The sequence below is a fragment of the Antedon bifida genome, chromosome 2, assembly GCF_963402885.1.
Source record: "Antedon bifida chromosome 2, ecAntBifi1.1, whole genome shotgun sequence".
In the NCBI taxonomy this organism is placed as follows: domain Eukaryota; kingdom Metazoa; phylum Echinodermata; class Crinoidea; order Comatulida; family Antedonidae; genus Antedon; species Antedon bifida.
In genome coordinates this window covers 24991327-25004555 of record NC_136227.1, presented here as the reverse complement: position 1 = coordinate 25004555, position 13229 = coordinate 24991327, and the positions used below count along the sequence as shown (strand labels likewise).

Below are 13229 nucleotides of genomic sequence, written 5' to 3'. Positions count from 1 at the left end.
GTTGTTTAGGTGTAGTTTGTGCTTTCCTTTTAGGTGCACCAGAAGCCCCAGAAGTGCTGTTGGATTGTTTGGGTGCTGTTTGTTGTTTCTGTGTCTTACGTGCTGTCCGTTTGGCCATTATGAACCCCTAGCAGAAATCGATATAAGAAGACAATACAACAAAATGTTAATGTTTACCAAAACGTAGTGTGTATTGCCGTACGATATAATTATTATAGGTATTATACATATGTATATTGTAGCTAGGCTGAATTCAAAACTTCACTTGACCAAACATATGGAAAAGGTAAACGTTTGTTTGTTTGTGCTATTACAAGGCATAGTCGTTCGTAGACGTTAATATAGAAAGTTAGCTTTTATTTTTTACTAGGAAGTGGAAGTGTGTATATATTAAAAAAAAAAAATTATATATATAAAATAATATATATTATTAAAACTAGAATTTAACTCGTCACTTTGACCTAATATATATAAATGAAATAAATAAACATAAGTGTCCCTTAGTAAATATATCACACAGTAGGGAAAACTGGATACTCGAAGTTTTAATATCTGATACTAAGATGTAAGGCGAAAAATGCTAGTCTGTTATCGCCCGACATACCAAACAAATGTGTAATGTGGTTTGGATTTGAGAATTAGCAAAAAAGGAAACAGCATATTATGCCCGGTATAAGCGTTACAGGATTACAATTCTAGCCTACGACTCGGGGGCAATTTTTCATATTTCAAACCGGAGCTCCACTACTTAGGAAACATTTAAGTCATACGTTAAAAGAAGCTGCGTTACACGCCAACTTAGACCCCATTTACACTTCATCGACGATTTCTTAGCCGGCCCGAAGTCGGCCCGACGCCGGCTTTCTTTTTAGCCCGCAATGTGTTTACACTTACCCAAAAAGCCGGCCTCGGGCCCTTACTATTGCGTTTACACTTGCTCTCGCGGAAGAGTGCTCGATGATACGATTTCGCTACATTCACGTCATATCCGCTCATGTGCGTCTTAAAAAGTTAATATTATAAGCGTTGTCGATCTACACTAGGCCTAGGCCTATCAACTTTATCAAAAAAGAATCAAATAACGGTATTTAATATGGATCAAAACAATTGTATTATTGCTTTAATACTAATGTTTGCGTCCCGTTTTTTAAAGAATAGTAGTAGATCATACGCCTTTTTCACGAAACGGAAGACATCTTCGATCGATGATTCTTTACTCCATGATCGATGACAACACAAACAATGCCGTTCAACGAAGCGTAACCAACAGAAATAACATAGCGTTTTCAGCCTATTTTCGGAGGACAAGTTACTTAAAAATTCGTAACTCCTCAACGGACAGTCGTATGGACAAAATTTTTACTGTAAAATGTTCTTTAAAGATTAGCCTATAGAACTGTGTGATTAAAAAAAATTATAATCTTTTTTTTCACTTCTTAAGTCTATCGAAAAAAACACCACAGTTTATAAGCATAGGCGCCGCATGGTGTCCTGAAATCTCCTGAAAACGCTATGTTATTTCTGTTGGTTACGCTTCGTTGCACACGGCATTGTTTGTCATAGATCGTGAAAAGGCGTATACATCTTCACCAATTTAATTTCAAGGAAGAATTTCCGATTCATCAGCAATAAGTTTCGTAAACTTAAAGCTATAGTTGACACAAAACGTTCATTTTATGACCGCGAGTGTTTACACTATACGAAGTGCCGGCCCGAAGCCCGCAATTGCCGGCCCGAAGCCTACTCTAGACTAGGCTCAAAATTGAGCCGGCTCGAGGCCGGCTCGGTTGTTCCCAGAGTGTTTACACTTGTGCACTTTTGGCTCGGAGCCGGCCTCGAGCCGGCCTCGGGCTCGCTAAAAGCTGAAGTGTAAATGGGGTCTTAGACCACACCCGGTACAACACACACTCGTTCAGAATCGGAAGGGCCACGCAACTTAGGGACCTGGGCGCAGGTGAACAAGAAATTAAAGCTACCGGAAGATGGAAAAGCGACGCATATAAACGATATATCCGACCCCACTGCATAACTCTTAGTAATGACTAATAAAAATGTACATTTACATTATAACTCACTTCTCTTCGATTAAGGCGAAAGTAAATGTGCGAGTCGTTATCGCACGACATATAAAAATTCGTGTGCGAGTCGTTAATCGCACGACATACAAGAGAATTTATGTATGGGCCTTGTCTTCGACTAAGGCGAAAGTAAATGTGCGAGTCGTTATCGCACGACATATAAAATTCATGTCCGAGTCGTTCATCGCACGACATATAAGAGTATATGTGCGGGTAATGTTTGTGTCGTTAATATCTTCCTACAAGAGGATTTATGTATGGGCCTTGTCTTCGATTAAGGCGAAAGTAAATGTGCGAGTCGTTATCGCACGGCATATAAAATTCGTGTGCGAGTCGTTAATCGCACTACATGTCTCTTGTCTTGGCTTTGCTTCGCGAACGAAGATTTTTATGAAGGGGTTTGTCCACGTCTGTCACAGGCTCGTTTGTGGCTGACAAGTCCGATGCGAGAAAGGCATGTCTGTCCACAGCGGCTGCAGAAGAATGACGGGTGCAACTCTTGAGGTTGTGGTTCAGCATTTCGGTTTTTTCTCTTTTTTCTTCAAGGGCTATCCTGCGTGTGTTTTCGAAGGAGTTGACCGCTTGGTGGGTGGTGTGACGCCAGGCTATACGGTTTTTGGCTAGGGTGGACCATCGGTTATGGTTAATGTGACCAGAAATTAGGTTTTTCTTCAGGTTGTCTTTGAATCTTTTCTTTGGGGCTCCTATATTTCGATGACCGGAAGATAGTTCTCCGTATAGTACTATTTTTGGTAATCGGTGGTCCTCCATTCTGGAGATGTGTCCTGCCCAACGTAGCTGCATCTTCATCAACATGGACTCAATACTGGTTACATCAGCTTTTAAGAGGACTTCGGTGTTGGGGATGTAGTCATTCCAGTGGATGTTCAGGATGGTGCGAAGACAACATTGGTGGAAGCGCTCAAGGAGTCGGAGGTGGTGACGGTACAGGACCCATGATTCAGAACCATACAGGAGGGTGGTCATTACAACAGCTATATATACGCCGATCTTCGTATCTTTCTTTAGGTGTTTGTTGTGCCAGAGTCTTTTGTACAGCCTACCAAAAGCACTGTTTGCCTTTGCCAGTCGGTTGTCAATTTCTCTGTCAAGTTTGGCATCTGAGGAGATGGTACATCCCAGGTAACAGAACTGATGTACTGGTTTCAGCTCGGTCTCATCGATGGTGATGTGAGGGGGACGGTACTCTGTCCGAGGTGCAGGCTGGTGGAGAACTTCTGTCTTTTTCAGGCTAACTTCCAGACCAAAGAGCTTTGTAGCCTCTGCAAAACAGGATGTCAGACGTTGCAGTGTTGTCTCTGTATGTGCAACAAGGGCAGCATCATCAGCAAAAAGTAGCTCTCGAAACAGTTGCTCTGAAGTTTTTGTGTGAGCTTGTAGTCGTCTGAGGTTGAATAGGCTGCCATTGGTACGGTAACGTACGTAGACACCATCTTCGTCATCAAGATCTGCGGTGGCTCTTTGGAGCATCATGCTGAAGAAAATGGAAAAGAGTGTTGGCGCAAGTACACAACCTTGCTTGACACCATTTGCTATTTGAAAGCATTCTGAGAGTTCGTTGCTGTGCCTGACCTGACCATGTTGATCTTCGTGTAGCTGGATGACCATACTGAGGAATTTTTGGGGGGCACCCCAGACGTTCTAGGATTTTCCATAAACCGTTCCTGCTTACGGTATCAAACGCTTTGGTCAAGTCGACAAAAGACACATATAGCCCCTTGTTTTGTTCTCTACATTTCTCTTGGAGTTGCCGGAGCACAAATACCATATCAGTTGTACTTCTATTGGCTCGGAATCCACATTGACTCTCTGGGAGGTTGTGTTCTGCGATGGCAGGCACTAATCTATTTAAGAGAACTCTTGTCAGGATTTTTCCAGCAATGGACAGCAGAGTTATCCCCCGGTAGTTTAAGCAATCGGATTTTCCCCTTTCTTCTTATAGAGAGGGATTATCACTGCATCTCGAAGGTCCGATGGTATCTTCCCTTTTACCCAGCAGCAGGAACTCGTGTAGCTTAGTGTGTAAAGTTGGTCCACCATGTTTCCAGACCTCGGGTGGAATTCCATCAGCTCCTGCTGCCTTGCCACATTTTAGTTGTTCTATAGCTTTGACACTCTCCTCAAAAGTTGGAACCATCTCTAGCTCTGTTTTTACTGGCTGGATTGGGATACATAGAATTTTTGAATCCTGTACTATGCGTTCATCGCTGAAGAGGGATTGAAAATGGTCTGACCAGCGCTTCGGGATGGATGTCTTATCTGTAATGAGGATCTGGCCATCATCGCTCCGCAAAGGCGATCGTGCCTGGTGTGATGGGCCATAGACTGCCTTTAAAGCTTCATAAAAACCATTGTAGTTACCACTGTATGCGTAAAGTTGGGTTCTCTCGGCGAGTTTGGTCCACCAGTTGTTCTTAATCTCTCGAAGTTTCCGTTGAAGGTTGCTACAGATAAGACGAAAAACTGCCTTTTTTCTAGGACACGATGGCTGAGTAAGGTGCGCCTGGTGGGCAGATCTCTTTTTTGCCAGCAGTTCCTGGATCTCCTGGTCGTTTTCATCAAACCAGTCTTTGTTCTTCTTTGTGAAGAACCCTAAGACTTCTTCAGAGGCCTATAAAATTCGTGTGCGAGTCGCACTACATATAAGAGAATAATTATGTGCAAAGTATACAGAAATATATATATATATATATATATATATATAATGATATATTCAGGTTGAAATTATCAGACCGTTAGGATAGAGTGCTCAATACCAAGGTAGAGCATAAATAAATAAAATAACAGCAGAAAACTTGGTTACTTCATTGTTTTAATCACTACAAATTTGTTTCGTACGACCAGCATGTAGCAGGCCGCACTCTTCAGGTGAAATGTAAAACCAGGGAAGAGTTAAATTAATTTAACTCTTCCCTGGTAAAACATAAGTGACACAGTTGTCTCACAGTGCTTAATAGAAGTGAGTCATCAGGAAGTCGTATACAATAGCCTATTGTTTTAGATTTAGATAAACTATTTGGATCTGCAATTTAGTAAGAATTTTTTCCTATGTCTACAAGTAGAGACTAACTCGTTCTTACGGTTCAGTGAGCATAGCTCTGGTTGACATATAATAATATAATTTTCATATATACATAAATTCTTTTGTTAATATTTGAGTAAGGTTTGCATTTCTTTATAATTTTCCATTTAATTGAGTAATTTGTTTTAGAGTCTTTAAGTGTCCATACATATTTATTGAGTTCCGTTGCGTTTCTTAGATTTTCGTTCCGGAATGAAGACGTATGGTTTCTGTATCTGGTTTTAAACTGGTTTTCAGTTAGTCCGACATATGTTTCTTCTTTTGATGAATCTTCTCTCTTTACTGTAGCTTGGTAAACTACACCTTTTGTTAGGCAGTTACCTGGGAGCGGGCATTCATTGGGATTACGGCAGTTACATCCGCTTGTTTTTGCGTTGGTTATATATAATGATGTATAAAGTCGAAAAACCGTGTTAAATCACAATGGCGACCGAACATTAGTACAGTTGGCCCTCGTGTAAACTAGAATCACACCAGTCCGGACACACCCTAAAATACACTCACGTTACCACACATACAGTACATAGTTAGACTTTCCATAATAGAAAGGGCTGTATTTGTAGTCGTGGAAATTATGAGTAACTGAGTTGTGTCGCATAAGGTGCCGGATTGTTAGAAGACTTACTTGTAAAAATGTTGTCGTGTTAGGATGGAAATCGGTGATGGAAAAATAAGAAAATTGTCTTCAACTTAATGTGATCGTGTTAACAGAGAGGGTGTTTGATCAAAGAGGTCGAAAACCCGCCCTCTCCGTTCTCAAAATAGAATTGTGTTCTCAACCCAATTCTTGATTTTTTCTGTTTCAGAAGTTTAATTTCAACCATTGTTTTTTGCAGGAAAAAATTAAAATATTGTGAAATGGCATCATTTGAAAGCGACATAGAGTTCCACAACTTGAAATTTAACCTCGGTAAACATTACAAAGATGAAAAATGTGATCTTTTGAAATTCTGCCTTTTGGATCACATACCTGAAGGATACATTGAACCAGAATATATTGCCAATGATTTATTTAATTTGCTCAACGAAAAAGGTGTCATCTCAACTGATAATGTTTTCCTTCTGTTAGCGGTTGCGGAACTGTCTGATATAAAGGAGGCCATAGATCTTGTAAGTCAGTATATGAAAGATAACGGTCATATATATACTGATGCACAACCGTTGTCGCCATACAGAAGACGATTGTTCAAAGCCTTGATTCAAGTTGGACAAGATACGTTAAAACAGATAACGGCTTACTATAACCTAACACGCCTTCCGTTACCAAATATTTGGAGGGTTGTTTCTGTTCTGGAAAGAGAATTACTTTTAGAAGATAAACAAGAAAAAATAACCAGGTTCGCAAATCTTCTTACGGAGCGTGCAAGACATATACTACTTGATAATGGTAATTGTCCATTTTAGTTACATTTCTCTTAGTTGCAAAATATGATCATGATCATATCATCATCATGGAGGAAGCCTCCTTAGTTTAATTTGTTATCACTAATACACTTTAATTCTAGGTAGTTCCAATGCAGGTTTATTTCATTATATTATATTTTGTTTTATTGTGCATACTTAGTAAGGTTTAATTTTCTTGTTGCTTTAGTTTTTAAATTAAATTTTTTATTGAATGCTTGTTACAGATTATTCAAAATCATTAACTTTTTTAGATAAAATATGTGAATGATTATTGTTGGTTTTTAAGACTTCCAAGCAACATGAAAACCTAATTCTGCAATTGTGTTTAATTTAAATTACAAATATGTTGTTGTTAAATTTGTATTTTTTGATGAAAACATTATTTTAATTTTTTCTTTTTAATTTCTTGTTTTAAAGGTGTAGAAATTGAAGTAGATGTATACTTTTTTAACCCTGTTCCAGATAAATTGTCATTACGCTTGAATGTGCAAGTTTATGAATATTGCAAAGAAATGTTCACAAAGATTAGGGAACATTTTAAAAGGGTAAACCCATCTCTCAGTTTAAGTGACGTCAAAACCGTGATGGATCCCAATGCATCGCTAGTGTTTTCTCTAGATACAGATAGTCGATCTGCCTTGTCAAAATTAATGGACATACAGTCAAATGGACAGCTAATCAGAGGTTTAGCAAAAATGTTTGTTATGGAAAGTCAACAAAGGTTTTTAGATAACTGGAAGACAAAAATTTATGACAAAGAAGAAGGTATTATTATTAATATTATAGTTGTTATAGGGTTTACTATAATAGAGTAGTAGATTTTGCTTTATTTGAATCAATGAAACAAAACTGAAAAATATTTTAACGTTCTGCGTGCAATTACAGGGAATAAAATGACAGCTGATCACTTTTTAAAAACTATGCTAAATCCATATTTAGTACCATTATCAGCAATTTTTTAGTCAAATTTTACTGTTTCACTCCCACTATTTTTATCTCGCTAGTTTTGCAATAATTTGATGATATGTAATTAATAATTTTCAAAATAGAATTGTTTAATTTGGAACGACAAATTATTCTTGAGGATTCCTTTTTTAGGAAGTTAAAAAGATCTGTAAAAACATATACATAGCCTAGATCAAACCATGCAGAAATAATACTAAACTAAATAAACTACTAAACATTATATATCTTTTAAGGTGTAGAATTATTATTAGTCAAGAACCAAAGTTATTCATCAGTTGATGACAGGAACCGGCCACATGCTCTGGAAATCTTTTTCAACAACCTAGCAAAGCAAAAGAAAGCAGTTATTGGACACTGTGATAGTATTATGAAAACTCTTATTACCTATTTTAAGAGTATTCATTTATATTTCAAGCAAGTAGGAGCAGGATCTTTAGTGTTATATCTAACTGCGTATGACTCTAAATCATTAGAAAACCTCTGGGAAGCATATTGCCATAAAACGCTACAAAGAGATTTAATGAAAATAGTAGCAGAAGAATTCCATCAAGAATTTCAACATGAATTGCTTGTTGTTAAAATTGAAGAAGAAAATGTTAAGTTTGCAATGAGAAAGATGAAGAAAATAGGTAATAGTTAGATATTAGATTTTTAAATACAAATATGTGTTTTTTTGTCAAAGTAAAACAGGTTCCAAAATCCTTAATTAGACAATCAATTGCTGAATATCAACATACATGCCATATTTGGTTATCCGCACTTGGCGGATAACCCCTTGTTATTGTCAGGATCTTTTTTTTGGTTATCCGCGCTTGGCAGATAACCCCTTGATATTGTCAGGATCTTTTTTTTCTTCTATCTTATTCTTACTTTCTTTCCACGAATTTTGTTGCAGCTGTATCTCTAACTCTTGCCAACCTAACATTATTTAACTTTGTCAGAAGAATGACCTAACTGTAGAATTGTGCAGGAAACTTTGTTATATGACTTCAGATTTGCGTTGTAAGTTATGCGCGATTTTATGAAATTTTATGGTCGATCATAAATTCTGAACCAAAAAATTTTTGACATGATAAAAATAGCGTGCTACCCAAAAAATGTACCTATTTTCAATCGATTCCTCAGGATGGCTGGTTACCCCCATTTTTTAAAACTTATTATGGAAGCTGATTAGTTGTAGATATCAACTCATGTAAAATTTGTACCTACCGGATGTGATGTCACCATATGGCCACTCAAATTTCAAAAATAAGATTTTTTTCTCTTTTGTATTTGTTAATCCCATTTAATAGAGCGTATCGCCCTAATGCGTAACCCATTTTCTCCTATATTTTAATATGTTCCTTTTCAATCAAGTTTGAAAGAGAGCGCATCTCACTTTTACATTCCCAAAATTATTCAAATTTTTATTAACGTAATTATTTAGGTAATTATATTCTAAAATTATTATCTTCATGTTTCATTGATGATGTCATCATGTTAAAAATTGAAATAAAAGATGGGATCTCGCACTGTACTGTATATATATATATATATATATATATAAACACAACAGGCAAAGAACATTAATTCTAAACCGCCCGGTGATATACTGAAATTTAATTAATTAATTTGAAACGATAAAGATGAGGAAATCTGTGAGAATGAGAAAAAGCCGCCCCAACCGAGACTCGAACTCGGACCGCCTGCTTGATATGCAGATGTCCTAACCATTAGACCACTGGGGCTTTCATGGTATTGTTCGAACTCGATTGGATAGCGACTCTTTAACATTCTCGGCGTGGTACGGCGGAACAGCACTAGTCCTCAGTTGTACGCACGCGCAACAGAGATCAAATTGATACGCCCTCATCTTTCAGTATTTTTATATATATATATATATATATATATATATATTATGAAAGCCCCAGTGGTCTAATGGTTAGGACATCTGCATATCAAGCAGGCGGTCCGAGTTCGAGTCTCGGTTGGGGCGACTTTTTCTCATTCTCACAGATTTCCTCATCTTTATCGTTTCAAATTAATTAATTAAATTTCAGTATATCACCGGGCGGTTTAGAATTAATGTTCTTTGCCTCTTGTGTTTATATATATATATACCGCCCGGTGATATACTGAAATTTAATTAATTAATATATACAGTGTATTCTGTAAAAAATACTGTATACACTGTATTCTGTAAAAAATACTGTATACACAAAATAGACACAATTCATCACTGTAAATATTGACTTCACGTCATAGGATGACATAATCATTGTCGGCGTTCATATTTTAACGTACGTGCATGTTGCATTTCCGTGGATAACCCGATATATTAATGTTGTCTTTAATTGCAACCTTTAATTAGGTGATCATTTAAAATAAAATGATCTCCTAATCTTATTGTATGAAATATTTATTATTCTTCATCTTCTCTATTTTTTTCTGTACAGCTTTTGTGTGTCAATTATCTCAAAAAGTTAAATGTCAATGATCAATCATCCGTGACGTCATTGATACGCCATTTTGTGAAATCACATTATCGATCATATCTTTATAACTCGTCATCAGATATCAATCAAATTCACTATACTTCAGGTCTAGGATAAAAATATTAGTAAATAACACAGAGTCATGCATGTAAAACATTTAAAATGCATGCATGCTACTTACATAGCGTAAAAATACAACTTTTTTGTACAACTCGCATTCTACTCGCCTTCCTTAGTACATTCACCAAATTTGAGCCCTTTCAGACTTAAAATAGTGCTATACGAGCAGGTTAAACATAAATAATAATAATAACTGGTACTTGATATAGCGCATTATGCTGAAAGCCTCAATGCGCTTTACATTAACAGAAAATTTAAACAATTAAAAATTCAAAAGGTGGGTTTTGAGGAGAGATTTGAAGACACTGGTGGAAGTTGCCTGACGGATGTCAATAGGCAATGCATTCCAAAGAGAAACGGATGCAGAAGAAAAAGAACAACATGACCAAATATGTACATTAATTGCACAAACGTGCTGAAAAAAATAATCTTTTTAAAAAGAAAATAACTCTTCAGAATGACCCCCAATTTTTGTAACTTATTATGGAAGCCAATGAGTTGTAGATATGAAGTCATATTTGACGTAAACAATTTTGTGACGTCATTAAATGGCCACGTTTTTCACAATTATTCGCTTTATCCATGGTCGATTTCCCTGAAATTTCAATATGAGCTTGCTCAAATAATTATCTTTCTCATGAGTTGTCACTATTTTCATGTTGATGACATCATCACACCTAAAAAGTATAACAACTTGGGTCACGTAATTTCACCTACACCGTAGGTAAAAATTAAGGCTATTGGATGTTGTGACGTTATCATATGGCCAGTTGAAGTTAAAAAGTAGTTTTTTCATCTCTTTTGTGAAAGTTATACAAATTTCAAAAAATGCGCACCGCGATTCTACGTTCCAAATTTTTTAAAAATCTTTAATTTTTTTGCTAAATTTACTATCTTCCGAAATTGTCAACCTTCTACAAACGCTCACTTGACCCATTATTAAAGAAGCATGTAAATATCATATTTTTACCTGAACTAGTAATAATAATATATAACTTTGTATATGGTATAATTAGGTTTTTCTGTTTATCAGAGACATTAGATTCACCAGGAACTGAGACATTTCAAACCCAATTTGAGAAACTCTCAGTTGAGGAACAGAAGGAAAGACTTGTTAAACAAGAAAGTGGTGAGTTATAAAATTATAAAGGTATTGTACCTTTAGTTAAAATTTTCATCATTGTGCTATTTATTAAAATCATATCTCAGCAATAAGATTGTATTACAGGCAAATTTTATTTTTGCAGAGCCTTTTGTACTCCGGTCTGTCGAGGGTCTCCGGGATGGTATGCAGATCTTTGTCCAAACAGTCACTGGAAAGACCATCACACTTGAGGTTGAATCATCAGACACTATTGAGAATGTGAAAGCCAAGATCCAAGACAAAGAAGGAATTCCACCAAATAGGTATCATCTTACTTTTTCTGGAAAGAAGCTTGAAGATGGCCGAACACTGTCCAGATACAACATCCAGAAAAAGTCATTCCTTCAATTTCTGTTGCCTATCCTAGGTGGTATGATGATCTTTGTGAAAACACTTGCTGGAAAGACCTTGACTGTTAACGTTGAACAATCGGACACCATTGAGGATGTGAAAGACAAGATCCAACAACAAGAAAGAATTCCACCAGATCAGCAACGTATTATCTTTGCTGGAAAGCAGCTTGAAGATGGCCGAACACTCTCGGACTACAACATACTTAAAGAGTCAACCCTTCAATTGATACAACGTCTTCGAGGTGGTGGTTGGCCGATCTTTGTGGAAATTACACTCACTGGAAAGACCGTCAGACTTGATGTTGGACCATCAGAAACCGTTGAAAATGTGAAAGCCAAGATCCAAGACAAAGAGGGAATTCCACCAGATCAGCAGCGTCTGATTTTTGCTGGAAAACAGCTTGAAGATAACCGAGACCTCTTATACTACAACATCAGAAGTAGGTCAATCCTTCTCTTGGTACCCAGTCTCTGAGGTTTTGGTATGCAGACCTTTGTGAAAACGCTTTACTGGAAATACAATTAAGGTTGAACTATCACACTTGATGTTGAACCATCAGTCATCATTTCACAAAAATCAGCAAAAACCTCTTTTCTTTGCTAAAAAGAAGCTTAAAGATTGCCAAAAAATAACGTCCAGAAAGAATCATAGCTCCACATTGTTAATTAATTAATTGTTGTTGGTAATGGAATTAAACTGTTCTTAAATCTATGGATTTTATTGAATTGTTGGATTTTAAAAATATTGTTGATTGGAAACTTATGTTAAAATATACCAATAATACTGATCTTTTAAAAGAACTGAAGCTCAGGTACAGGCATGAATTTTAAATATAATATCTGGTTAATTGTACATAAATCAAATATTTGTAACAGAAATCAAGACAAAAAAACATGAATTTCCATAAATATGGTCAAATACAAAATTTGGCAAAATTCTGCCATAAAAACACCAGGAAGACTTTTTTTCAGTAGTTAGGTAGTTTAACCTAATGTAATAACATGTCTGGTGACTCCCTAGAAGGTGAAAAAATATGGTGGATATACGGTGGATAATTTTTGCTATAGCATGAAAATAAAAATCTGAAGTTGAATAAAAATATCAGAAATGTAAAATTCAAGTTATATTACCTATATTTAGTCATCATATTTTACCACACCGTTTATTTTTCATAGCTTTTCAAAATGCCTCTCTATTTACACAATTTGTGTACAAAAGAATAGAGAGTTTACTGTGTAATTTGAACTATCCCTGTGGAGCCGTGAAATGTGCAAAAAGTCACATTTGTGCAAACAACCACATTTGTGCAAACATTTTACCTTCAAATGTGCAAACAACCACATTTGTTCAAACATTTTACCTTCAAATGTGCAAATCTGTAAAAAATCATTACCCGCAAATGTGCAAACATCACGCCGTTAAATGTAAAAACGATCAGTTTTGACGTTAAATGTGCAAAAGGTATTCTACAAATGTGCAAAGCATTTCTTCAACCAAACTCCTATTCCATTTTATATTTTTGGTTCGTAGGTCTTTCAGAGTAGAAATAACAATAGGAAAAAGAGTATAATAAATTTAAAATGTTC

General features: G+C 36.3%; 2 protein-coding genes across 2 annotated transcripts in view; both read left to right on the top strand.

The window, feature by feature from the left end:
- Window positions 1–13229, top strand: part of LOC144834555 (uncharacterized) — a 258410-nt gene that overhangs the window by 193223 nt on the left and 51958 nt on the right. The gene's annotated exons all lie outside the window — the stretch shown is intronic.
- Window positions 6396–12520, top strand: LOC144858754 (uncharacterized). Its single transcript, XM_078714859.1, has 5 exons — window positions 6396–6568; window positions 7003–7350; window positions 7785–8180; window positions 11179–11274; window positions 11393–12520. The coding sequence occupies exons 2-5, from the start codon at window positions 7098–7100 to the stop codon at window positions 12115–12117; spliced, it is 1470 nt and encodes a 489-aa protein (XP_078570985.1). The 5' UTR covers window positions 6396–6568; window positions 7003–7097; the 3' UTR covers window positions 12118–12520.

Excerpts from the sequence above, each read along its gene's own strand:
- LOC144858754 (XM_078714859.1), top strand. The coding sequence starts at position 7,098 with ATGTTCACAAAGATTAGGGAACATTTTAAAAGGGTAAACCCATCTCTC. Across the intron at positions 7,351-7,784 it reads AATTTATGACAAAGAAGAAG|GTGTAGAATTATTATTAGTC; the intron begins GTATTATTATTA and ends ATATCTTTTAAG. Across the intron at positions 11,275-11,392 it reads ACTTGTTAAACAAGAAAGTG|AGCCTTTTGTACTCCGGTCT; the intron begins GTGAGTTATAAA and ends TTATTTTTGCAG.